The sequence below is a fragment of the Saitoella complicata genome, assembly GCF_001661265.1.
Source record: "Saitoella complicata NRRL Y-17804 unplaced genomic scaffold SAICOscaffold_16, whole genome shotgun sequence".
NCBI lineage: Eukaryota > Fungi > Ascomycota > Saitoellomycetes > Saitoellales > Saitoellaceae > Saitoella > Saitoella complicata.
This window is the reverse complement of record NW_017567007.1, coordinates 199,832-224,032: the sequence shown is the minus strand read 5'-3', so window position 1 is coordinate 224,032 and position 24,201 is coordinate 199,832. Positions and strand designations below refer to the sequence as shown.

At 51.4% G+C, this 24,201-nt stretch overlaps 12 protein-coding genes across 12 annotated transcripts; 6 read left to right on the top strand and 6 right to left on the bottom strand.

Moving 5' to 3' along the window:
* Positions 1 to 18: 18 nt before the first annotated feature.
* SAICODRAFT_8334 (uncharacterized protein) lies at positions 19 to 3,036 on the bottom strand (the record flags this gene model as incomplete). Its single annotated transcript, XM_019171311.1, has 2 exons — positions 19 to 2,960; positions 3,015 to 3,036. The coding sequence occupies 2 exons, from the start codon at positions 3,034 to 3,036 to the stop codon at positions 19 to 21; spliced, it is 2,964 nt and encodes a 987-aa protein (XP_019023234.1).
* A 249-nt stretch (positions 3,037 to 3,285) lies between these two features.
* On the top strand, positions 3,286 to 4,268 carry SAICODRAFT_137439 (uncharacterized protein). The gene has a single exon (XM_019165468.1). The coding sequence runs from the start codon at positions 3,414 to 3,416 to the stop codon at positions 4,029 to 4,031; it is 618 nt and encodes a 205-aa protein (XP_019023233.1). The 5' UTR covers positions 3,286 to 3,413; the 3' UTR covers positions 4,032 to 4,268.
* SAICODRAFT_94179 (UDP-glucose 4-epimerase) lies at positions 4,096 to 5,439 on the bottom strand. Its single transcript, XM_019171926.1, has 2 exons — positions 5,212 to 5,439; positions 4,096 to 5,160 (listed from the first exon to the last, which is right to left on the bottom strand). The coding sequence occupies exons 1-2, from the start codon at positions 5,278 to 5,280 to the stop codon at positions 4,144 to 4,146; spliced, it is 1,086 nt and encodes a 361-aa protein (XP_019023232.1). The 5' UTR covers positions 5,281 to 5,439; the 3' UTR covers positions 4,096 to 4,143.
* Positions 5,440 to 5,557: 118 nt separating this feature from the next.
* On the bottom strand, positions 5,558 to 6,719 carry SAICODRAFT_72059 (RNA polymerase II holoenzyme cyclin-like subunit). The gene is made up of 4 exons (XM_019170734.1): positions 6,670 to 6,719; positions 6,511 to 6,617; positions 6,369 to 6,453; positions 5,558 to 6,312 (listed from the first exon to the last, which is right to left on the bottom strand). Exons 1-4 carry the CDS (start codon positions 6,699 to 6,701, stop codon positions 5,697 to 5,699), a joined length of 840 nt encoding a protein of 279 aa, XP_019023231.1. The 5' UTR covers positions 6,702 to 6,719; the 3' UTR covers positions 5,558 to 5,696.
* Positions 6,720 to 7,033: 314 nt separating this feature from the next.
* Positions 7,034 to 8,518, top strand: SAICODRAFT_8330 (mitochondrial carrier; the record flags this gene model as incomplete). Its single annotated transcript, XM_019171309.1, has 1 exon — positions 7,034 to 8,518. The coding sequence occupies one exon, from the start codon at positions 7,034 to 7,036 to the stop codon at positions 8,516 to 8,518; it is 1,485 nt and encodes a 494-aa protein (XP_019023230.1).
* A 951-nt stretch (positions 8,519 to 9,469) lies between these two features.
* Positions 9,470 to 9,992, top strand: SAICODRAFT_20067 (thioredoxine 2). Its single transcript, XM_019166204.1, has 3 exons — positions 9,470 to 9,628; positions 9,689 to 9,876; positions 9,932 to 9,992. Exons 1-3 carry the CDS (start codon positions 9,559 to 9,561, stop codon positions 9,983 to 9,985), a joined length of 312 nt encoding a protein of 103 aa, XP_019023229.1. The 5' UTR covers positions 9,470 to 9,558; the 3' UTR covers positions 9,986 to 9,992.
* A 435-nt stretch (positions 9,993 to 10,427) lies between these two features.
* On the top strand, positions 10,428 to 11,366 carry SAICODRAFT_58535 (pantoate-beta-alanine ligase; the record flags this gene model as incomplete). The annotated part of the gene is made up of 1 exon (XM_019169614.1): positions 10,428 to 11,366. The coding sequence occupies one exon, from the start codon at positions 10,428 to 10,430 to the stop codon at positions 11,364 to 11,366; it is 939 nt and encodes a 312-aa protein (XP_019023228.1).
* Positions 11,367 to 11,551: 185 nt separating this feature from the next.
* Positions 11,552 to 15,011, bottom strand: SAICODRAFT_58541 (uncharacterized protein; the record flags this gene model as incomplete). The annotated part of the gene is made up of 2 exons (XM_019169615.1): positions 11,552 to 14,562; positions 14,621 to 15,011. The coding sequence occupies 2 exons, from the start codon at positions 15,009 to 15,011 to the stop codon at positions 11,552 to 11,554; spliced, it is 3,402 nt and encodes a 1,133-aa protein (XP_019023227.1).
* Positions 15,012 to 15,328: 317 nt separating this feature from the next.
* Positions 15,329 to 16,640, bottom strand: SAICODRAFT_30892 (uncharacterized protein). Its single transcript, XM_019167785.1, has 3 exons — positions 16,494 to 16,640; positions 16,083 to 16,434; positions 15,329 to 16,034 (listed from the first exon to the last, which is right to left on the bottom strand). Exons 1-3 carry the CDS (start codon positions 16,601 to 16,603, stop codon positions 15,399 to 15,401), a joined length of 1,098 nt encoding a protein of 365 aa, XP_019023226.1. The 5' UTR covers positions 16,604 to 16,640; the 3' UTR covers positions 15,329 to 15,398.
* Positions 16,641 to 16,761: 121 nt separating this feature from the next.
* Positions 16,762 to 18,640, top strand: SAICODRAFT_20064 (DNA-binding protein). The gene is made up of 5 exons (XM_019166203.1): positions 16,762 to 16,857; positions 16,908 to 16,934; positions 16,985 to 17,148; positions 17,204 to 17,548; positions 18,003 to 18,640. The coding sequence occupies exons 1-5, from the start codon at positions 16,782 to 16,784 to the stop codon at positions 18,438 to 18,440; spliced, it is 1,050 nt and encodes a 349-aa protein (XP_019023225.1). The 5' UTR covers positions 16,762 to 16,781; the 3' UTR covers positions 18,441 to 18,640.
* A 1,072-nt stretch (positions 18,641 to 19,712) lies between these two features.
* Positions 19,713 to 20,762, bottom strand: SAICODRAFT_66440 (uncharacterized protein). Its single transcript, XM_019170232.1, has 2 exons — positions 20,460 to 20,762; positions 19,713 to 20,407 (listed from the first exon to the last, which is right to left on the bottom strand). Exons 1-2 carry the CDS (start codon positions 20,660 to 20,662, stop codon positions 19,804 to 19,806), a joined length of 807 nt encoding a protein of 268 aa, XP_019023224.1. The 5' UTR covers positions 20,663 to 20,762; the 3' UTR covers positions 19,713 to 19,803.
* Positions 20,763 to 21,006: 244 nt separating this feature from the next.
* On the top strand, positions 21,007 to 24,065 carry SAICODRAFT_72049 (ARM repeat-containing protein; the record flags this gene model as incomplete). Its single annotated transcript, XM_019170733.1, has 3 exons — positions 21,007 to 21,171; positions 21,222 to 23,637; positions 23,692 to 24,065. The coding sequence occupies 3 exons, from the start codon at positions 21,007 to 21,009 to the stop codon at positions 24,063 to 24,065; spliced, it is 2,955 nt and encodes a 984-aa protein (XP_019023223.1).
* Positions 24,066 to 24,201: the final 136 nt, after the last annotated feature.

Sequence of the window (24,201 nt, the reverse complement as noted above, 5' to 3'; positions counted from 1 at the left end):
GCTTTATATCCCTTATTCTTAGATCAAACGGTCATTGTCCATATCCTCTTCCGTACTGCGAGCATTAGGCTGCGTCTCACCATGAATCCTAACACGGTACAGACACGTGTAGTCCACATTACCCCAGTTGCTCAACACCCTGATTACGATTTGCTCGACAGGGACGGCAGCATCCTTGATGACGTCTGCGATGGGGAACGTCTGGATGGCTTGCTCTTCATAAACATCATACGTGAACTTGGCGATCTTGACGAAATCCACACCAACAGACGGCAAATCGCCCTTCTGACGCGGAATCACCGACAAGGCAGCCGCACCAACCTGCTCACGCAAGTCATCATCCTCTACGAAAGCCCAAACCTCAATCTCCTTCGGCGCAGACGTAATATCCTGAGCTACCTCAACCTGAACATGCTCGATCGTAATCTCAGTCGGTACCACTCGCGCACTAAGTCTAATCCCCATCTGACCCTGCTGCCCGGCAAATGGCCAACACATCCCAACGGAGTTGTCAGGATGCAGCGCAATCGCAGGTGGATTACTCTCAACCCCAGAGAAAGGAAGGAGACGACCGAAAAATGAACGAGGCTTCATCACGTACGTTTTCGAGGTCAAGAACGGGTTGACGCGTGCACCGGCAGCGTAGGCAGCATAATCTGCGCGACCGACAGACTCGGAGGCATATCTCTGAAGTGCAGATGCAATAATGGAGTCGAGTGCGAGGTCAGTCAGGTTGAGAGACTGCGGTGTACCCTGACGACCCTTGATGGAAGAAATGGCAGTCTTGACCTCGTCGTCCGTGTACTTCTCCAAGGAGAACTTGAGATCCTTGAGTATACGCTCGATATCCTCACCCAAGTCTCCGATTCTCTCACGCAACAAGTCCAAGAATGCGGATCGGGAAATGACTGCACCCGCGTCCTCCTTACGTTCCCACAAATCGTTACCCTGCTGCCTAGCAATCCCCTCAATCGCCTCCCTATTCTCCCTCAAGAAATCATCCCAGTTAGGCTGAATTACCACCGGCTTCTGCGAAGATCCCTCAATTCTCGCCTCATTAACAGCCTTCTGCACAATCCTCCCAACATCCTCCCGCTCCGCGAACGCACTCTTCAACTGCGCCCAAAACTCCGGCGCAACATCGACTTTCCCAGTCTTCGGGTTCGTCCTAACAGCAACATGTGCAGGCAAGTACTTCTCAATCGTCTCGAGTGCGTGCTTGGAGATGTATTCGCTATTGGCGTAGGCCTTGACCTCCTTGTGCAATTCCCGAAGGTCACTCTTAACATCACCGATAGTAGATCTGAGCTCGCGCACTTCCTTGTCCTTCGTAGCGAACTTGCCATCGATATCCTTGAATCGGCCAGTGTTCTGCTCCAATTGGACCTCGAAGCTGGTTAATGCTGTTTGCATTCTAGAGACAGTATCTCGCATATCCTGGACCTGGTCCTTCATGTCTTTCGCATCCTTACCGAGATCCTTCGCCGACGCGACCAATTTCTGGATCTCGTCGCCAAGACTGCCAATTGACCCGTCCATGCCTTTTTGCTTGCTGCCGACTTCTTTCGTGAAATCATTCAAATGATTATTGTTCTTAACGAGATCATCGTTAACGGATGCGAAATCCGCCAATCGCCGCTCAAGACTCATCAGCCTCGACACCAACTCATCCGTATTCTCCGGCGGAATCGTAGGCGCAGTATAACTTGGCGCACCCCCCGCCGTCCTTAGCGAAAATGGAATCTCATTCGTCAAACCAATTGCCAACTGCGCCGGCAATGATCGCATACGGTATAGCCCATACGCGACAGGGATGACCATTAACCACTTCCACACCCCATTCCTCAATTGTCTTCGGATGAACCGGAGAGGTGTCACGAGGGTTCCCCGTAGAGCCCATCCGATTAGACGAGCGATGGCTTCAAGGAGTTGTCGGATGAGGGACCATGAGACGATCCAGCAGAACATCAGGAAGTTCTTGATGGAATTGAAGACACCTGGTCGCTCCTCGTCTCTGGCATACAGGTCCTCTTCCTCCTCCTCTTCCTCCTCTTCCTCGTCGTGATCTTCGTCTTCGTCTTCGTCTTCGTCATCCTCAGCCTGCTCAACCTCACTACTCTGCTGTTGATACACATAACTCTCCACATCATCATTGAACCTCGTCTCCTTCCTCGTCTCCCTCGGCGGGATCCCGTGATACCTGGCCTTCCTCTGAGCCCTTGTAATATGCACCGCAGTCTCCTCCGGGCTCATACCCAGTTCGCGCGCTTCTCGCTCGGCGCCTTCCGTAGCTTCCACCATGCGAACCCGGGCGCTCGCGCTGTCTTCTGGTTCAATTTCGGAATTGGAGTTGGAGTCGGGGACGGTTGAAGCTGACCGAGCGCGTTCTTTGCCTTTTCGAGGTGCTGTGGCTGCGGGTTGGAGGCGGGGGTGGGGTTTCACGGGGGAGGCCGAGCGGCCTTTGCGAGTGCGTGGTGCCGGTTTCGAAGGTCCTTCTCCTAGTCCTTGGGAATGTACGGACTCAGAATCCTTGTCGCTGCGCAGTCTTCGCCGAGGTTCGTGCAGCTGTACACTACTCTGCCGATGTTTCCTCGGCGATCTCCGTGGTATGTGTACCTCCTCCTCTTCTTCTCTCCTTACGTCGTCCTGTTCCGGCGAATGGGGATCCAACATCGCATCAGCCGCTACTCCAAGAAATGACTTCATACGGTCCATCGCAACCCCGTTTACGAGTTCTCCCTCTTCCACGCCTCTGAGACGCGCTTCAGTCTTCTGAATTGCGCGGTCGAGGACGTCGTGGATTGGAACGTTATAGTCACTGAGTCTCGGCGCGTTGTATCGTGCGTTGTTCGGAGAACCGTACGAGAAGGATGGTGCGCCGGCTGTGATTCCAGAGTATTCGGGGAGGGGATTGGCTGGTTGATCAGAGATTCTTCGTCTTGTTGTTCGTCGATTGCCAGCTTTGGGATGTTAGCGCATGAGGATGCAGGCCAATTGGATACAAGACGGCATACCTGCTGGCTGATTGTTGAACATTGAATCGTCTTCGAACCGTAATTGAGTCCTACGAAGGCTTTCCAACGCGTTCTGTTCGTCGTTACGTCTTTTGGATACAACTCCATCGACGCGGGCGGGTTCTGCAGGGGTGCCCAACATGGGACTCGTGGGTGATATACAAAGGAGAGGCTGTTCTCTTTGCGCGACACAATTGCAACCCTATGAACATTTCACAATTGCAATTGAAGGTCTGCCTGGTACGAGATTGTAAGCCTCAGTCCTCTCGGTCAAACCTTGAAACGACCCCGGGAGTATGTCGAATCTATTCTTAGTAACACGGCTCACCTTCGTCGCGTCTTCCTGACGTCGCGCCTTCAACACGACCGCACAGCATACAAACCCCACGAACAACAACAATGTCCTCCTCCAAACCCCTCTCCCTAACCCACGTTGTTGCCGCAACCTCCTCTGCCCTCGGTATCGGCAAATCCGGCGGCCTTCCCTGGCGCCTCCGCAAAGAAATGGCTTACTTTGCAAAGATCACAACCGCCGTCCCCGCATCCCCTTCACAGCCCTCTGCGATGAATGCAGTCATCATGGGCCGGAAGTGTTGGGAGAGTATCCCACTGAAGTTCAGGCCGTTAAAGGGACGCGTTAATGTCGTTATTTCTCGGGCGGAAAAGATGGAGTTAGGGGAGGTGGAGCATGTGTACCACGTCCGCTCACTACCCGCCGCGCTGGAACTACTCCAGAAGCTGGAAACACCCTTGCATCACGTCTTCGTGATCGGTGGTGCACAGATCTATAATGCGGCTATGGCACTGCCAGAGTCAAACCGGATATTGTTTACGGCGATTGAGAACGATTTCGAATGTGATACATACTTCACCCCGGATTTCAGAAAGGAGGGGAGCGGGTGGGAAAAGAAGACGCAGGAAGAGTTGGAGCAGTGGGCGGGGGTCGAAATTGGAAAAGGCTTGGTTAATGAAGGGGATGTGAAATATGAGTATCAGATGTGGGAGCGTAGGGAATGAATGATAAATGTCCCTATATTGATATGGGAAGTGGTATAAGTGTGTAAATCCTGCTCCGTCCCTTCTCCGCTAGGCATACATGTATATACTCCCGAAACCCCCATAGGTATATTTAATGCTTCCCATTCACCTCCCCCACCTCCTCCGCCGTCTGATACCCATACGGATTCCCCTTCTGCCACCTCCATAAATCCCTACACGCATCCTCAACCGTAAACTCCGCCTTCCACCCCAACTCCTTATTCGCCTTCGTCGGCAACGCAGTCAAATCCAACACATCCCCCGATCGTCTCCCGACGAATTTATACGGTAGCTCCCTCCCTACCGCTTTAGAGAATGCATCGACCATTTCGAGGACGGTGGAGCCGTGGCCCGTGCCAAGGTTCCAGACGCAGCAGCCCTTCGTTTCTGGCGCAGAGAGCTTCTTGAGGGCGGCGAGGTGGCCGCGGGCGAGGTCGACGACGTGGATGTAATCACGGATTGGGGTTCCGTCCCGGCTGGCATAATCGTTTCCGAAGACTTGTAGGTATTCTCTGCGTCCCACCGCAACTTGTGCGAGGTATGGTAACAAATTGTTCGGGATTCCGAAGGGGTCTTCGCCCATGACGCCGGAGGGGTGCGCACCGCAGGGGTTGAAATACCGGAGAAGTCCGGCGATGAGGTCGGGGTTTGCGGCGCAGTGATCGCGGATCATGTCTTCAATCGCGGATTTTGTGCGGCCGTAAGGGTTTGTCGGGCCGATTGGGCAGTGTTCTGGTATTGGGATCATGTTCTCGAAGCGAGTTGCGTCACCATATACGGTCGCTGATGACGAGAAGACGATCTTGTTGACTTTGTTCTCTTGCATGACTCGTAGTAGGGTGATGCTTCCTCCGACGTTGACGCGGTAGTATTCTAAGGGAATCTCACCCGACTCTCCAACGGCTTTCAGGCCGGCAAAGTGGACGACGGCGCCGATATTGTATTCTTTAAAGACGGAGTTCAGCGCATCGTATTCTGTGATATCGACTTTGTGAAATGGTACTGAGGTGTTTGTGATCTTCTCGATGCGTCTTATCGCTTCTTCTGAGGAGTTGCAGAGGTTATCTACCACGACGACCTTCGTGCCAGCCTGGATCAATTCGACCACCTGCGACGTATGTCAGTCAATTGCGCATCTAAAGTTGTGAGAGAGACGAACCGTATGGCATCCGATATATCCAGCGCCGCCAGTGACGAGGGTGTATGGCTCAGAGACTTGTGCAGGCATGTTGTATGATCGTTGCCGTCTGACCTCCAATCGTCAAGGTGTAAACAGTAGGCGCGGCTGTTGTAGGAGCGAGTAGAGGTGACGCAGTGAATATATAATCGTCGTGGTAACGGTAACGTCGATCAGGCTGCGAACGGGGTGGGTGTACAGGTGTCCTCTCTTGTCTTTTTCGCGGGCCAAGCTCTCCGAGATGAAGCGCGCACGGCACAACACCGCGGCTGAAGCCACAGCGCAACCAAACGCAACCGCAAACACCTTAATCATGCGCTCTGCTATTGTTGGGAAACTTATATATTGCGATGCTAAGCTTTGATGTTGCCTGATTTGTTTGTTATCGGGGCTGTGACTTCGTCCGCTTCGTCCGACATCGATATCGGCGTGCCAAGACTTGTGATGTTCCCACCCTCTCCTCCCCGTCACACCACCGCGGCTTTCAACATCCTCTGTACCACCTCCTTACAGCTCCTCTCCCGAAAACCCTGCCACACCTCATACAAACTCATAATCTCCTGCGTGCATTCCGCGACAGCCTCCATATCGATGTTACCCTTTGCGAAGAAATCCATCAAGGTGTCTTTATCCCTCGTAGTCCCTTTCTCAACCTCCCTTTCCATGGTGAACACGGCGTGAGAGACCGAATTGTGGGAGGGAATGGGTGGGAGGATCAGGGTGATGTAGATTGCTGTCATTGCGATGATGTGCGGTGGGTGTAGGAGGATGAGGTCCGTTGAATACGTGTCGTTGATTGTCGTCCATATCGTCTCAAAGTCATTTTGTGCAATCTTCAATACCTCTTTTAGTCGTATCACCGTAGTATACGGATGAAACGTAACGAGATCAGATCCCAATTCCTCAATGAGGTAGAATTCGCATTCGGCGACTTTGGTGGTATCGGATGGTACATGTTCCGGGAATATATGCCGAGCTTCGGCTACGACCGTGCGTATATGCACGGGAGACTCTTCGGTCTTGCAGGCGAGGTAGAGGCATGTGGTCAAAACCAGATACGGGTTCGTTTCGACGTATTGCGCCCTGTGGGTAAATTGTTAACACACCCACAAGCGAGGAAGCAACCCAGAAGTGCCCACCTTGTATAGAACCTCGAAAAGTACGCTGTTGCCGTCGCAATTGGCTGTTGGCGCAGGTTTAACCGTTTACCAAGACGGAGTATAACTGCATATACCCTGGTGTCAGGCTCGATATCGACCAAATTCGTGACGAGGTACTTACGTCCGTAAAAGTAGATCTTCAAGTAACGAAGTTCGTCGGGCGTGCATAGCCGTAGGTCATCTTGGTGCGTTTCATCGAGTTGGGATCTGGTAAACAGCCAATGGTGTCTGTTGGGCGAATGTCAGCCTTCAAATCGCGGATGGGTCAGTGCTAGCGAACCTCTGCGAAGACGCCCAATAATTTGCTGCCATATCCCATCATCTTCCTTCGAGCGGAGGTTCAAATGGGGGATGGGGCCGGGTGTATGCTGTCCGGCTGTCCTGCGCGGTGCCTCGACGTCGTTTCGCTTTCTTGACAGCCCCGCCAATTACCTGGGTACATTTTGCTCGGTTACCCAAAGTATACACCACAAAAACAAGCAGCAAACACCCTTCAACAAACGCTCCTCGAAGCAATTGACGCGGCTGGTCCGACTTTAAACACTGCCCCACTCAATTCCGTTTTTCTTTTTTCTTCCAGCATTTACTCGCTACCATCCACGTCGACGGGAGTCAGGCATATGCAATCATAGCTTCACACAACCATGGGTCGCGAATACGAGAGTGGTCCAGACAGAGAATCCAGAATACGGAGGCTCTTTCGGTTCCTCGATACGAAACATGAAGGACACCTTGATCTCGCTGGTCTGAAACGCGGGTTGGCGAAGATAAATCATCCGTTGAATCATGCTGGCGCAATTTTGGAGAGTATCGATCAGAATGGGGATGGAATCATTACGTTTCAGGAATTTCATGATTGGGTGGATGAGAGTGAGTTGCAGTTGTGGTTTATGTTCAAGAAGTTGGATAAGAACGGGGCGGGGCGGTTGAGTTTGGCGGAAGTGAAGGAGGCGATGCATGAGGCTGGGTGTGAATGCCATATGGACACGATTAATCAGTTGTTTGAATTGGTGGACAAGAAGGATGATGGGTATATCGACTTCGATGAGTGGAGAGATTACCTTCTGTTCCTGCCCTCAACGGACGCGCCAAAACTCGAGACCGTTCTCGACTACTTCCTCTCAATGGAGCATTCATCCTCAGAAGGAGATGCTTTTCTGAGTGAGGAGACGCTGGATGGGATGGGATACTTTCTTGCCGGAGGAATCGCGGGAGCGGTATCACGAACATGCACAGCACCCTTCGACCGTCTAAAAGTTTACCTCATCGCCTCGACGGGTCCACGGAAAACAGCAACCTCCGCACTGAAGAAAGCGAAACTCGGAAAAGCCATGCGACGTGCATTCGAACCAATGGCACAGGCTGTGAAGGATATCTACAGGGTAGGTGGAGCACGGAGTTTCTTCGTCGGTAACGGGTTGAACGTTGTGAAGATCTTCCCGGAAAGTGCGATCAAGTTCGGGAGTTTTGAGGCAGCGAAGAGGTTCGCGGCTAGTGTGGAGGGAACGGACGTGAATAATATCTCAAGTATGGCAAGGTTCATGAGTGGTGGAATCGCGGGTGCGGTATCACAGATTTCGGTATATCCCATCGACACGCTTAAGTTCCGGGTACAATGCGAGACGACCAAAAACACAAAACCAAAAGGGAACGAGCTTCTCATCCGTACCGCCAAGAAGATGTGGTCTCAAAATGGTATTGCCGGGTTTTACCGAGGTTTACCCCTCGGTATGGTTGGGATCTTCCCATACGCATCAATCGACCTCGGTCTGTTCGAGGGAATGAAGAGATATTACATCAAACAGACCGCAAAACGACTGGGATGTGACGAGCACGAAGTAAAGGCCAACAACATGATTGTCCTTGCCATCGGTGCATGTTCGGGGAGTATCGGTGCAACACTCGTATATCCGCTGAACCTTCTACGAACGCGATTACAAGCACAAGGCACTGCATCACATCCGCAGACATATGACGGCCTCATCGACGTCACTCGGAAAACGCTGCAAAAAGAAGGCTACAAAGGCCTGTATCGAGGATTGGCTCCCAACTTGATGAAGGTTGCGCCGAGTGTGAGTATCAGTTACATGGTGTACGAGAACTCGAAGGTGGCGATGGGGTTGAAGTGAGATGTAATGGTGGATGGATCGGGGATGATCGGGTTTGGACAGGATGTGTCAGACATTCATTGTATTTGGGTTATGTATCTTTTTGCATTGGGTTTGCTGGGGTTACTTTTGCATTTAGGGGCCTGGATAGGCTCTAACCATAATTATACCGGACGTACGTGCACGTTCGGCAGCAAGAAAGAACGTTATGAAGCGAACCTGATTGCTCCTGGGTGTAGGGAATGTGCACCCTCATTAACTGTCAGGATAGAATGTTGCAGAAAGCAATTCGATAATCGATAGACTTGAGAAGTTCGAGGGTAATGAGTTGGCAAGTCAAGAAGTGCAGCTCTGCGTGGTTCAGGCAGCAGTTGGTCGTCGTTGTTCGGGATTCCCACGGTTCGAATTGGCCTTGCTCGCTTCAGATCCTTCGAGAGATGAGCTGGGGAGGTAAAGGGCCGTCATCCAAAGATAATCACAAGCAGATGAAGCTCCAGTCTGTCATAACATTAAACAACTTTAGCTATCCACCGAGCGGAGGCGTATACGTGAGCAAACAGTGATCTGACGTTTCTTCGCCAAACGATCATTCCAGATGGCAGAAACGACAATAGACTTATCAGATGCTAGCGCCCGATACGCGAAGCCAGGGTTCTACTTGGTAAACGTGCCCGGCCTACACCTAGGCAATTGCAATCGTCACGAATCGACACTCTTGCGTGACAGGTATTCCCTTCTTGGTCCCGGTTAACTCGGCCCGCCTGGCGAGCCATCCCTCGACGAATCCTCTAGAACATCACCGGATCGGACTTTGTAATTCTCCCGTTCGTACTGCAAATCCATATGGATACCGATCTGCTGGGTTGCGGCCAGACTCTGGGCTTAGTAACATTGCGCGTCATCGTGCCACCCTCTCGGACCCCAGGTTAAATCTGCTGCTCGCCTTGTCCAACACAAGAACCAAATAATCCACAAAACTGGCTTTCCTTCGTCAACTCGCACGAAGCACTCTTCAGAACAAGACTTCTTTCGTCAGAACTTTTTCCTCCACTACGCCCAAAATGGTCCACCTTATCTCTGCCGCTGAGGAGTTCGACTCCACCATCGCTGGTCCCCAGTTGACCGTTGTCGGTAAGTTGCAATGCAATCACAGCTGCTTTCTGTAACAGCCATTAACGCGGTCGTCAACAGACTTCTACGCCACCTGGTGCGGTCCTTGCAAGGCCATTGCCCCCAAGGTCACCCAGTTCTCCAACACCTACGCCGACGCCAAGTTCGTCAAGATCGACGTCGATGAGCTCTCCGAGGTCGCTGCCAAGTACAACATCCGCGCCATGCCCACCTTCTTGTTGTTCAAGAACGGTGAGAAGGTTGGAGAGGTGAGTCTATTTAAATCCGTAACTTTATAACGCAGGATCTAACATGTGAATTCAGGTTGTCGGTGCTTCCGCTCCTAACCTCGAGAAGGCCATCAAGGAGAACCTTTAAAGTGGATGCGTTTGAGTAATGTGTACGATCAAGCCGGGGGTTTTGTACGTTTAATACGTTTTTTCTTGCAATAGACCTGTTCACCTTTTGCTTCACTTCCTTCCGCTGCCAATGATCTTCTTGACCCGAACACTGTCAGACTGTATGGTTTCCTCTCACTTCGATAAGTCGTCCCCTAAGCCCAAAAGAAAACGTCGCAAATCTTTATCGATACCTCTCGTATCGACAGGGTCCATAACAGCAGGTCCGCCGACTTGCCGAGAGATGCGCCGAAATTTCCCCACATGTGACTGACGTATTTACCTACGTATAACATTCTCGACTTTTTTCCTCGAGGATCCAGTGCCTGATGAACATCGGCCAGAAAAGCACTGGAGCCATTCGAACATTGTTAAGACGACCCATCCCTTCCTCGCGCCTGCCTCCGCTCCTCTCCCGGCCAATGTCCGCGACCTCCGATATCAAGATCCTCCGAACCGTTGCCGAAGTCCGGCAATGGCGCCGTGACCTCCTCGTCAAGAACGAGTCCGTCGGCTTCGTTCCAACGATGGGTGCGCTTCATGCTGGTCATCTCGCACTCGTCAATCACTCCAAGAAGGAGAACGACCATACCATCGTGTCCATCTTCGTCAACCCTGCACAGTTCGCACCACACGAGGACCTGGATCAATACCCAAGAACGTTCGACTCGGACAAGGCAAAGCTGGACGAATTAGGTGGTGTGAGCGCTATCTTTTTGCCCACGGTGAAGGAGATGTACCCCAATGGCATTAAACTCGACAGGTCAAAGCAAGTGGGCGCGTTCGTTGAAGTACAGGGATTATCCCACCAACTCGAGGGCAGCGTCCGACCACACTTCTTCCGTGGAGTAGCGACGGTCGTGACGAAGCTCCTGAACATTGTTCAGCCAGAAAGGTTGTACCTCGGCCAGAAGGACGTACAACAGACGGTTGTTGTGAGGAGGATGGTCACGGACTTGCACATCCCTACGGACGTTAGAGTTTGCCCGACGGTCAGAGAGAGCGATGGATTGGCAATGAGTTCGAGGAATGCGTATTTGAATGAGGAGCAATGGGAGCGGGCGAACATTCTCATCCAGGCCTTGAAGGCTGGAGAGGAGGCATACTTGGCAGGGGCGAGGTCGCAGAAGGACATTGTCGGAGCAGCAGTAGCAGTCATTGGAGACTTGATGTTGAAGAGCGAGAACGGTGTTACTTTGGAGTACATGAGCTTGGCAGACCCAGAGACGTTGCAAGAGATCGACGAGATCCCAGAAGGCGGCAAGGCAATCATGAGTGGAGCAGTTAGAATCGGAAACGCAGCAAAGGGCGAGAGGGTCACCCGAATCATTGACAACCAATTCCTGCCTAGAGACGCATAGGGAAGTAATGAGAGAATCATTATAGAATAGAGAACCCAGGGAGAAAGCAAACGAAAGCCAAATAACTTATTGCGGAACATGAAAGAGTCGGGTGCTGTCTATATAGTCAGCCCGACAAATAAGAAAACCAACCCTAACGAACCATCCATGACCTCGCAACACCCCGATATTTTTTATGGTTCCAACTACTGCTCCTCACACACGTATGAAAATCCTCTGAATTGTTCTTGGTTGGCCTGAGTGAGGACAGACTGAACTGGGGTCAACACTGGCACCTCCCTAGTAAACTCGGTATCGAAGTTCGATGTATCCGTCGCTGACTGCAACGTGGGGCAGAACGGAGGCGGAACACGCTTGTTGTACATGTCATCCCAGTTGATGTTGCGGAAGTAAGGATGGGCCATAACGTCCGCAGCATCACCCTCCCCGGAACCGAGACGACGCTCAGGCTCACGAGTAAGAAGTTTCTGCAAAATTGAAACGGAGTCTCTGGGCATGTGAATAGGGTAGAGGGGCTCGTCAGCTAGGATAGCGTCGAAGATCTCATCCTCGTCGTCACCCCTGAAAGGAGACTGCCCAAGCAACATCTGGTAAATCAAGACACCGAAAGCCCACCAGTCAACCGCACGGCCGTAGCGCTGCTCCAAGAGAATTTCTGGAGCCATGAACTCAGGAGTACCACAGAAAGTACTGGTGGTTTTACCATGCCACATATCTTCCTTGCAGAGACCGTAATCGGCAATCTTGATGTGACCATCCAAACCAAGAAGGATATTGTCCAACTTTAAATCACGGTAGATAATGCCGTTCTCGTGGAAGTACTTCAATGCCAACAACACTTCAGCAGCGTAGAACTGTGCGCGCTTGGCACCGAACTGTTCCCTCTGAATGTGCAACATAAGATCACCACCACTGATGTATTCCATAACGAAGTAGATACGGGTTTCAGTCTGGAAGCAGGAGTGGAGATTCAGGAGGAAGGGATGACGCTCCCTGTTGGCAACAAGGAAAACGCGCTTCTCAGAACGAGTACTCTCAACTTCGTCGTTCTCGATGATGAACTCCTTCTTTAAGACCTTGATGGCATACAGCTGCTTGTTTTGCTTCGCTTCTGCCAACATAACCTTACCAAAGTTACCCTTTCCGAGCACCGCTAAGAAGTTGAAGTCGTCGAGGCCAATCTTGCGTCTCACCATCTGGCGAGAGGGCTGGGCGACGACATCGAGAGCCTTCTCCGGAACCTTCTCAACACCCTGGTCGATTGTAGGAAGGATGGTAGGAATGGTGGGAGAGGAAGGAACAGGCGGTAGGTCTGGTCGCTGCGAAGGAATCACTGTTTGTGCAGACGAGCGTGATGCTTGGGACGAGATTGCAGTCTGGGAGGACGTGGCCGAGGACGGCCGGCGATTGTCCACGGCCGGCCTGTAAGGTTGTTGGCTGACAGATTGGCGCTTGCCAGCAGCAGCGGCGGCAGCCGCGGCAGCAGCCGCACTGCTTGAAGAGGTGTTAGCTTGTGCGGCAGCGAAAGCAGCAGCAGCTGCCTGGGAAGCAGTCCTTGGAGGACCACCTGGACGTTGCTGTTGAGGCAGCGGCACTCGCGAAGGCGGACTAGGTTGAACAGGTTTGGTAACCGCACCTGCAGCCTGCAAACTGAGAGCAGAGGGGGTAGAGGTGTACGACGGTCTTTCAGGCAAAAGCCGACGCTCCTCACCACCCAAAACACCCGCGGGCATAGGCAGTACGGGTGGTTCTCCGCTCTCGATGTAAGACGGCTGCCGGTATCCCGCACCGACGTCTGGCAAAGACTTCCGTGGTGGTGGACCCTGACGCATTCGTTGTGACATAGGCACCTGAGCCTTCCTAATCCTTGTGCTCTTGATTTCTCCCAGGATGGCGTTCGCCATTTCCATAGACATACCGCAGAAGTCGGGAACCAAGTGAGCACACTGAGTGTGACAGGTAAGACCACATTCTGAGCACTTCTTGGCGTTTTTCTTTCCTAGAGGAAGAATGTAACCACAGTGACAACACCAGTTGGCACTAATGTTTGTAAGAGGCTCGAATCTGTGAGGAATACGGTGGTTGAGCTTCTCCTCCTCCGGATCCGTCTCCGCGTTCGACTTGGAGATACACTTGGTAACGACCTTGGGGTAACACTTCTTGTGACAAGTGTACGTACAGTCCTCGCACTGCATACCTGCAGCATTCTTCAAGAACTCACCACAGAAAGCACAGCGCATGATTTGGTAGAACTGCTGCTGCACGAACTTGTGACCGTACATCTCGTGAACTTCCTCCTTCTTCTGACGGATAGCACCTTGACGGCCGAGACCACCCATCTCGAGAGGTCGCTTGCCCTTCGTGTCCTTGATGAAGTCGATATGCATGTAGATCCGACCAGCGGGCTCCAATGCAAACCAGGTATCGATACCGGTCTTTGAGGGGTCCTTTGCGACAAGGTTGTTCTGAATGATTTGACGGTTTGGAACCTGAACCGGCTCTGAAGGTGGAGTAACATTGCCCTTCTCAGGACTGGCCCTTCCATCGTGAGTAACCTTTTCTGCCTCTACCCAACCAGATCCAGCGATCTCCTGCTCGATCTTCTTTCTGCGAAGCTCCTCTACGATGTCCGAAATCCTAACCCAAAGCAATCCAATGGGGAAGGCGTGATCACCCTGCTTGTCGTAGACCGTGATCTCCAACTCGTTAGCCTTGTCGACATCAATGTCAAACTCTTCATCCCACTTGTCGTGGCGCGAGGGCTTGGTTTTGGCGCGAACGGTGTCTTCAACCTTGATCATGACAGAAGTCTCAGGGCCACGAGAGAAGCGGCTGGTCGAAGCGTGGTTGACGTCGCGCACGGCAGAAATGCGGATCATGAGTTTTCCACTCAAAGGCCTGCGAATGTTAGGCGCGTTCACACTGTCATCATCCTCCGCCTCCTCTTCCGCAACATCAACATGCAAGTCTTCATATCTTTTCAATGCCTGCTTGAGCAACTGAATCTTCTGTGTACTCTCCACCCTCTTACTCTCCGCATCAGCCCTGCTCCGACGATCGCCCTCAAGCTGATACAACTTAGCCATCTTTTCGATACCCTCCTTGTATTGTTTCTCGACGGTAAGCTTGAACTCGAGTTGCTGAAGCATGAGCTGAATCTTGGGACCTGTATGTGGTGTCTCGGCCTTAATCAAATCTGGTCACCTTAAGTCAGCATACATGCTTGGCAATGTTCAAATCCAAGAAAGACAAACCTAGCTTCGTGTAATGAGGCCTTGCCTTGGGTACACCGGGGCCAGGCAACGATCCACCCTTCGGTGGTGGCAATGGCGGCACAGCGTCGGTGATACCCAACCCCGTCCTCGAAGCCCTCCGTTCCTCCTCCCTACTCTGGTGCTTTGGCGGAGCCGGTGGGCCGATATTATCGCCATAGACAGGCAGCCCATTCTTGATGTGCAATTCTCTTAGCCGATCCTCGAGGTACCGAATGTTCTTCTGCGCCTCACGGACTTCACGTTCCAAGTTCAGGTGCACGGCCGCATTGTCAGTCCGTGATCGCATAGCCTGTGCACCACTGATCATAGCCTTCTCCTTCTCAATTCGTCTCTCCACATCCTTAATCTTATCCGCGTATTCCTGTGCCATCATCACGTCAGCTGCTGTCCCATGATCATACATAGGTACGCGGTTTGCGACCAATCGTCAAGAAAAGGAGAACGGACCGTCATGATGCAGAACCAGAACTAGAACGTCAACGGACGCTGACTGCAGAAGCAACTTCGAGTATATGCTGCGAATGAAGAGTCTCTACCGTATGCAATATCGAGCTCTTGGAGGTGATCTGAACACGTTGTCTGCCGCTGCTGCAGCTGGTCTTTGGCTGAACGGATGACCGTACGACGTGCGCCAGTGTTTATTGTGTATGCGGCGCCAGAAAGCCCCTGCACTTGAATTATATAAATCCCCGTGGTATATTAAATCAGAACTCCATCCAACAATGTTCCTATCGTAAAGCCATTCCCTTCATCGTTTTCACAGTTTCACGTCAAGCTGCCTCAAATTGTCATTCAATCTCCTCGGTGGTTCTCCCCTCTCTTGGCCATGCCCACCCAATTCCGAGCTTCCCGGTCGCGAGCTTGGTATTCCCACACCTGCACTGCCCATCCTCCTTTCCCTATCCACCATCAACCAGTGAACCTGTGCCTTTAACTGCCATACCGCAGTCCGCAACTCTTGCACCTCCTCTCTCATACGAATACCCTCATTCATCACGAACATCCGATTCTGCATGTCCATACTTGCCACGTCGTTCCGTAAGCGCTCTTGATCCAGCACCAGTGTCTCGAATTCTCGCGTGAGAGATGGATCGAGTGGTGGTTGAGACAAACTGTGTAACGAAGAACGAAGACGGTGGTTCTCGGATTCGAGAGCGGATATTCGGGATGCTTGGGTGCGGAGGGCCGGTGCGATGAGTACAAGGGTACAAAGCAACGTATGATCTGATAGTTCCCGCCGTGGACCAGTCCACGGGCATCCGACGTCTTCAGCTGGACATGTAGAGACAGCTTCAGGGCAGCCGGAAAGGTGTGCGTCGAGATCTCCACGCTGGATGTGGGTCGAGCAATATCGACACGACACTTCGACCGCCGGACATATTGACACGTGAGCCTGTGGGACAGTTAGCAACCGTCGAAATCCTGTCACCAGGCAACCCACCTCATTATCTCGTATAATCCGTTTACACATCTCGCACATCTCCATCTCATGCGCACACTCCCCATCCCCACTCAAATCCTTCCTTAGAACCATCTCATCACACTCCGCCCCAGGACACAGCACCCAAGCATAGTCGCATTCCTTCTCTAAATGTGTCCCTAGCAGCTGTCTCTGCAGAACATTTGGACATCCTTCTGACTGGTTGGGACACACCACCAAGAGCTCGTTGACGATGTTTGCGATTATCTTTGGTGCTGGGAGGAGATCTGATTGGGTGAGCGCTGCGCGATCCACCGGACACGTCCTCGAATGCGATAATGCGGATTCGATACATGGCGTACAGAATATATGCCTGTAACGCCCGACTCATCAGCGTCCGAAACTGCAATGTGATCGGCGTGGAACACGTACCCACACCGCGTCTGCACCGGCTCCACCAACACACTCCGACATACCGGACACATGAAATGATCACTTACGGCGTCGGCATACTGATACTCGTGTCTCTCGGTCATGGTCATGGTCTGTTCATGTGTGAAGTTGGAGGTTGTCCCGCGTATATACCGTAATGGGGCTGGCTGGGGGCGGGGGATCTGATAAGATTGTGTGCCTTAATCCAGCGTTTGGCGAGGCGACGGTCAGCCAGCCAGCTGCTGTACACAAACAAGCTTAGGACACAAGGACAACATCTGACGAGCGATGAGCAAGACGAAGGAGCACAAGGATGATCCGCAAGAGGTGATGTTGAGGAAGCCGAGTGAATGGACTCATAACAGTTGCTATTACAGTAAGATTTCATTGTGAATCATGCTAAAGCTTCAACAGTCATCCTGCAAACGTTTTGCGACTTCCGTACGAGCACTGTTTGGCCGGCTCTGTGTTTGATCTGACAGTGAGGGTAGTGACCGTCGCAATACACACGATCCTCTTCATTCGAGACCTCTACCCCCCAGAACTCTTCGAGCGAGCCCGAAAGTACAACACCGTCGTCCGACGATCACGGCATCCCATGCTTAACGACTGGATCCGTGACGTAGTCACAAGTGTCAACGAGGAGTTGAAAAAGGTGGGCCATTCTGGTGGAATTCTTCCTGGGAACTAATCTGACAGAAGACTCATAGTGTACCGTTAACCGTGTCTCGGTTATCATTTTATCAGCCGATGAAACGCCCATGGAGCGATTCGTGTTTGACGTATCGTCATTTCCCAATATCCCAGAGCAGGAACACAATATCCCTATATCATCTACATCCGCAACCTTCACCCAGTCCGACCTTCTCGAACAATTTCGCGCAACACTCATCCGAATCCAACAATCCGCCACAACCCTAGGAAAACTCCCCGAAGACTGTACCTTCACCGTTGCGATCGAGCTGAAAGAGCACGAGGATAAACCGGCACAATACCCAGATCCGTGGATTCCTGCTCAGCCACAACAGAACGGGGTGCAGGTCAACGGAGAGAGTGTCAGAACGAGGGTTACGACGAAGCCGTTAAGGAATATTGAGATAGGGCCGATCAAGATTGATGCGTGGATCGAGGAGAGTAGAGCGAAGGGGAAGCTAAAAGAGGGTGAACGAGCCTAAATTTGATAGCAACATCTGGCCAGCTGGTTACATCAGGGATTGAACAGCGGTGGGACAGAGTGAATGAACAGCAATCGTAACAGTAGAAACTTGGCAACCTGGGATATTCCCTTTACAATTAATTGCCCATTGAAGGGGGTTGGTTGGCTGCCAACGCATTGCGGCGCGGGCCCGGGCCCCTCATGCACACCACCGCAGACTTAAGCAATTTTGGGAAGTGCCAGCGTCGCCACCCCTGCCGTTCTTCTAGGACCGCCTTTGAATATCAACCCATCAACCACCACCAGCAACCTGAACATACTTCTACTCTTAATACCAACCGATCATGCACAAGTTCAACGCAAACTCCGCTGCCTTCACTTCTACCGGCGGTTACTTCTCCTCCCCGCCCTCCACCTCGTCCTCTCTCCGCTCGCCGACCACTCCCCCCCTCTCCGCCCGTGAGCGCTATGAAGCTGCTCGCTCCTTTGACGAGCTCGACGATCTTGAGTTCTGTCCCTGTTTGACGAACGACGAGGTCATGTCCATCACTTCATCTGTTTATTCCTCATCGTCGAGCACTGGCTCTACCTCTCCTGGTGGATCTCCCCCTCAGAGTCAGGCCTACACCACTACCAGTGTTTTCTCGAATGTCGGAAACGGGAATGGATGGAATGGAAGGGGTGGACAGAGGGTTGGTGCGGCTAGGGGTGTTGCGATTGTTGACCCCATCACTGGGATGAGGGTTGCTACTCCCCCGAGGAACCAGTACGCCAGGCGCTCTTACTGGTAGATCACCGATATACCTATGAGATGGTGATTAACTATGGTCATTGAGGTATGGGTGTGTGTGAAGACCGGATGATAGATGGGTTTTAGGTGGGTTCTTGTTGTCTTTTTACCTTCTTGTGGATGAGTCAGATCAGCGCTGTGCGCACTGGCGCTTGTTCTGCCATTTTGTTTTATCTGTTGGGATTGTCTCGATTGCTTTACAAAAAGACGAGGGCGTGGTATACATTTGTGGATCTGTTGTTTGATATGTATGGTTTCTTTTTGTTGGGTTTGGATGTTATGTTTCGTTTAGGCCATGGCCATGGCCTTGCTCGGCGGCCGCGGAGTCTTTTTTGCTTGTGATCTTTTCTTGAGATGCATTCTGGATGGACGGGTATGTTTACAGGGATCTTTGTGGACGGTGTATTTGACATTTAATTGGTTTTATATTCTTCTTTATTTCAGTCCCACTCCAAGCAAATGTGACGTTGGTGTGCTAGCCAATTGGGAGATGCGCAGTGATGCGATTCAGCGCACCGCACATGACGTCATGACAGCTCAAACTCCTCACGGCCGAGGTGCGCTTAATTTATAAGGGGGACGGCTCCTCGACTTGGAGGGTACCGCATACAACCAACAAGAACAGTCGATCATCACTACCACAGTCACAATGCTCTCCGCCATCCGCTCTTCTATCGCTCGTCAGGCTGCTCCTCTCCGCTCCTCTGGTGTCCGATGCATGTCCCAGGCATCCAAGACTGACGGCGTTACCGGATCTCATATGTCTGAGAACGACCCTGATGTTCGTCTTCCTTTTCGATTACACTTGCTGAGTGAATGCTAATTGTTTGGCGTACAGAAGCTCGAGGAACAGAAGCAGAAGCACCTCAAGGGTCAGGACCACGACGACAACGGCAAGCTCGTCGACCACGCCCCAGGATGGAACGAGACTCTCGCTTCCGCATCGGAGGCCTACATCAAGGCAGACAAGCAGGGTGACTCCATCGAGGAGATGCAGAAAAAGACCGTCAAGCACGTCAAGGAGCATAAGTAAGCGTTTACGTCTGTGACGTGGGAATTATCTGAGGAAAGGAGAAGAAAGTGTATGATATAGGTCATTGGGTCCGGATCACTGAGCGTTTTTGGGGTTCATATATTTTTAATTTTGTATCTACATCATGAGGGGATGTAGCTGTGCTACTGCATGTGTGGCATAATTTCTGAATACAGCAATCAATTGTTATCTGAAGAATGTTCTTCAATCGTGTATGTTATATCAAATCAATTGCAATTTGCTCGCTGTAAGAAACGCCTTGACCCAATCCATAACCCATATCGCTATCAATTCGAAGTCTATCGAGATAAATAACCCTTCAGCTCATCGCCTATTTCAGCACCACGATTAAGATCACCAGGATGCAGATCAACAAAGTAATGATACTGCATCCCCAGTTCCCCTTCACCTTCCTCCCGATCTTCCTCACTCTTCTTCGCGCGTCCTCGACTCTCGTGCGACTCCTGTCAACGGCATCATCTAAATCTGCCAAAAGTTCCTGATGTGAATCAAGCTCATCCGAAATGTGCAGCGAGAGGTTCCGCGTAGTACTCAGAGACGCAGCCAACGCATCTAACGACGTATCCTGACTCTCCATAATCCGGTTCTGCAGCGCCAAGATCGTGGAGTTATCATTCGGCTCTCCATCTTCATTCGAGAACACACTATCCGAGAACCTAACCTGTTTCCGTTCTCGTTGGTTTCGAGAAGGTTCGCCTAGTAAATCTTCTCTCGGATCAGAGCCAAGGAGGGACGCGGCAGCCTTTGCTGATGTAGAGTGTGGAGAGGGTGATCGGGATGTTCGGAGTGTTGGTGGGTTCAGAAGTGGAGGTGCTTCGGTGTCTGAGGGTGAGTCGAACATTGATTTGAGGTTGTGGTAGGATGATTGGAGTTTGATGAGGACGTCTTCGGCTTCTTTCAGCTTGGTTGAGCTCCTGTATGATTGGGATCAGTGGGTGCATTCAATGGGGGATGTATGCAGCATACGTCTTGCCATCGCTCTCTGCTCTACCCAATTCTTCTTCTAGGACATCGATTCCGTGTTGTAGAGTCTGTAATGACTTCAGGATCTCCTCGTCTGTCTCTGGTGATGGTGGAACGTTGATGGAGAGCAGTCGCTGACGTTCGTGGAGGGTTAGTAAGGTGGAGTCAGCGAGGAGAGTGAGCTTTGAGGCGGCTGAAGGGGCCATGCTGGTTGATCGTTTCTGCTTGTCGAATGGATGCTAATTGAGCTGACAATGACTGTTCTTGACCCGGGATCTGTTTACCAAGCTCGTATGCCGTGCCGCGCCAGGCCGTGGGTGCATGAACCAGCTGTGGAGAGGCTGGTCAGAGCGTAATGACAGAGTGTGCAGGTAACCAGCTGGGTAACCCGTAAAAAGTAAAAGGTTTCTCTTATCTATTTCTGTGCATGTCTATAGAGCTCTTAGTTTTTCTGACGCACTTTACACTACCAGTAATTCGACCCGTTCGGGCATGTTCAAAACAACGCGTGCAGCTTACAACATCCTCCAATTCCTCGACATTTTCTGTCATGGAGAGCGACCTTCTGCCGTTGCTTGCTGCTACACAATCTGCAGATCAAAATGCTCGTCTTTCGGCAGAGCTGAGCCTGCGTCAACTCCAAGGACAGGCAGGTTTTCCTGTCGGGTTAAGCAATATTGCTGCCTCGAATGACGTCGACCAGCCATTGAGACAGGTGCGATCGTTACGATGCGAGACAGGATTCATCGACTGATGTTCGTCTAGAGTGCACTCATCCTGCTCAAATCCTATGTCCTCAACAATTGGTCTGCTGAGTCCGAGAATCACAATCCCACTATACCAATCGCTACACCAACAGCCAAAGAACACGTCCGAACCACGCTTTTTCCTCTACTAAGATCACCTAGCAGCTTAATTCTGAGATCGGCTGCGTATGTCATTGCCAGGATAGCGCACGCAGACTATCCCGAACAATGGCCTACATTCATGGACGGTGTCATGTCGATGATGAAGGAGGGCGGTGTGGGAACTACAGGAGCACTGACGGTATTGAAGGAGTTTGTCGACGAAGGTTTGGCTGAAGACCAGTTCTTCAGCGTCGCGCCGGACCTTGTACAGACTCTATATGGTATCGTGTCCACTGAGCATGTCGACAACACTTCGAAGAGCAAGGCGGTGAGTATCTTCAGGTCATCCGTGGATCTACTGGAGATGTTCAAGGATACGCATGCGGAGCCTATCAGGGTATTTGCGGATGGATCGTTGCCGCCGTGGCTGAAGCTCTTCTGTCAGGCCGTTTCTCTTCCTGTTGTGGATCCTTCAAATCCAGAGGAGGTAAACGAGAGTCTCGTTGAGCTGCAGATTGAGGCGCTGCGAACCATCAACAAACTACGCTTGATATTCCCCTCGCACCTCTCACGACACCTTCCCACAACGTTCCCCTCGCTTTTCACCGCGTTGAACGCGCTTACACCAATCTATGTTGCGACACCACATCCGTCAATCTCAACAACCGCAGAAGGCGAATCAATCAGTCTCGATGTTCTTGCAACCGAACATCTTGAATTCTTGTCCATCGCACTTGGCCACCGCGCAATCACGGCCTCCCTGGGATCTGACGGCATCCCACGAATCATTTATCTCCTGTCTACCTTTGCAATTGCAAGAGAGGAGGAGGTGGAGGCATGGGAGGATGATGCAGAGAAGTTTGTCGGCGATATGGGCGGTGATGTGAGTGCTAGGTGGACCGTACGCATTGCGTGTGGCCAGTTGGTCGCAGAGTTGGCAGAAAAACGCGAAGAGGAGGTTATCACAGCATTGTTGAACGAGGTTCGCGCGGCGTTTTCGGACAGGGAATGGCGAAGACAAGAGTCCACGCTTTTCTTGTTGGGGCACGTTGTAATGGCAGAGGATGGAGACGATCTCGAACCGGAGCGGTTCCAGGGTATTGATCAACTACTGCAGCAGTGTCTGTCTGCTGAACAAATGTTGCTCCAAGGAAGGGCTCTGATTCTTGCTGGTGAAGTTGCCAGCTTATGGACACCAGAGCAAGGAGTTCGCCTTGTTGGCAAGTGCCTCGAGGCTATGCAGCCGGACAAGGGTGTTATACTACGTTACTCAGGCTTGAAGGGTCTTCAGCGTCTATGCTCAATCCTTGACAAAGACGCTTTGCATTCGCATCAGACGCACATCATCGACGTTGCCAGTTCCTTCGTACCATCGAAATCCTCCGATCTCCTCAGTGTCGTCCTAGAAACCCTTACGTCTGCTATCAGGGTGGACTACAAAGCCTGCATCAGCTCGGACAAAGTGATCCCTTTGTTGTTTGAGGTTGCTGCTAGTTGCCCAGGAGACCCTTGGCTCACTGGCATTGTCGGTGACGCATTCGAAGCAATGGCTAAAAGTGCAGGAAATTACGTTGCGGTATGCCAGCGTGCCTTGCCACCTTTGTCGCAGTTTCTGAACGGGGAAGAGCAGGAAGGTCTGACATCCGTTGCAGTGGAGTTGCTTAACTCACTGACAGCCAGTGGGCTGAGTCCATTACCAGAAGGATATATTGCGACTGTTCTTCCAGGCTTAGCAAAGGTTATGAGTACGACTGATGATCTAGAAGTTCTTCAGTCTGGACAGGAGGTTTTGAGGAACCTTGTGCAGAAGGATCCTGCTCAGATCCAGGCCTTTAGCGATGGACAGCATGACGGACTTTCGATTGTGATGGTAATCCTGAGCAGATGTCTGTCATCCTCATTTGAGGATTCTGCGGTCGTCTTTGCTGGACCATTGATTGTGGCAGTTATTCGCAAGTTCGCGCATTCCTTGGGACCCGTTCTGCCCGAGCTCCTCAACGCCGTGGCTGTGAGACTCAGTACTGCATCTCAACCCAATTGCATCCAGTCTCTCATTGGCGTGTTTGCACACCTCTCAATTCAGCAATCCACCACCGTGGTGGATTTCTTGAAAAACATTACCATTGGTGAAAATACAGGTCTTGAAGTTGTACTGCGGGCATGGTGTGAAAACTTCGAGGTCTTTCAAAGATATGAACAAATCAAGCTTAACGTTGTCGCACTGGCGACTGTGTTCGGCTTGCAGATGCAAGAATTGATGAACATCAAGGTAAAGGGTGATTTAGTTATCACTCAGACGAACAGAATCATGACACGAAGCGCACGACGAAACCGTAAGTTTTACTATTGAGCTTCACCGATGCAAGTTAGCTTACATCTTGTCGCAGATCCCGAGACGTGGACTTATATTCCTCTTCCTGCAAAAATCATCAAACTGCTTCTTCATGAGCTTGTTTCCGAAAAGAACCGCACAGGTGATGATGACGAAGAGGAGGTGGTTTCGGACGATGAATGGGATGAAGCTGACGCGAACACCATGGAGGGTGGCATGTCTCTTGGTCAACTAGCGGCATTTGCCGATGAAGAAGACGATGAAGATATCGCGGAAGAAGATGACCTTCTTAAGCACGTGCACCTGAAGGACTTTACAGTTGACTTCTTCAAGTCTGCGGTCGCCAACAATGTATCCTCTTTCAATGAGCTTTGTGAGCACTTCTTGACCGCTAGGGAGAAGGAATTGCTCCGGCAGGCTATTGTATGACGAAAAAGTGTTGCAAGCTGGCAAGGATCAATATTCAATTTGCATAACACGATATATTGTCAATCACCTAAGTCAAAAGAAGTTATCCTGGCTGGCCAGTTTAAGGTTTAGTAAAGACTGGTGTAAGTCACCCTAA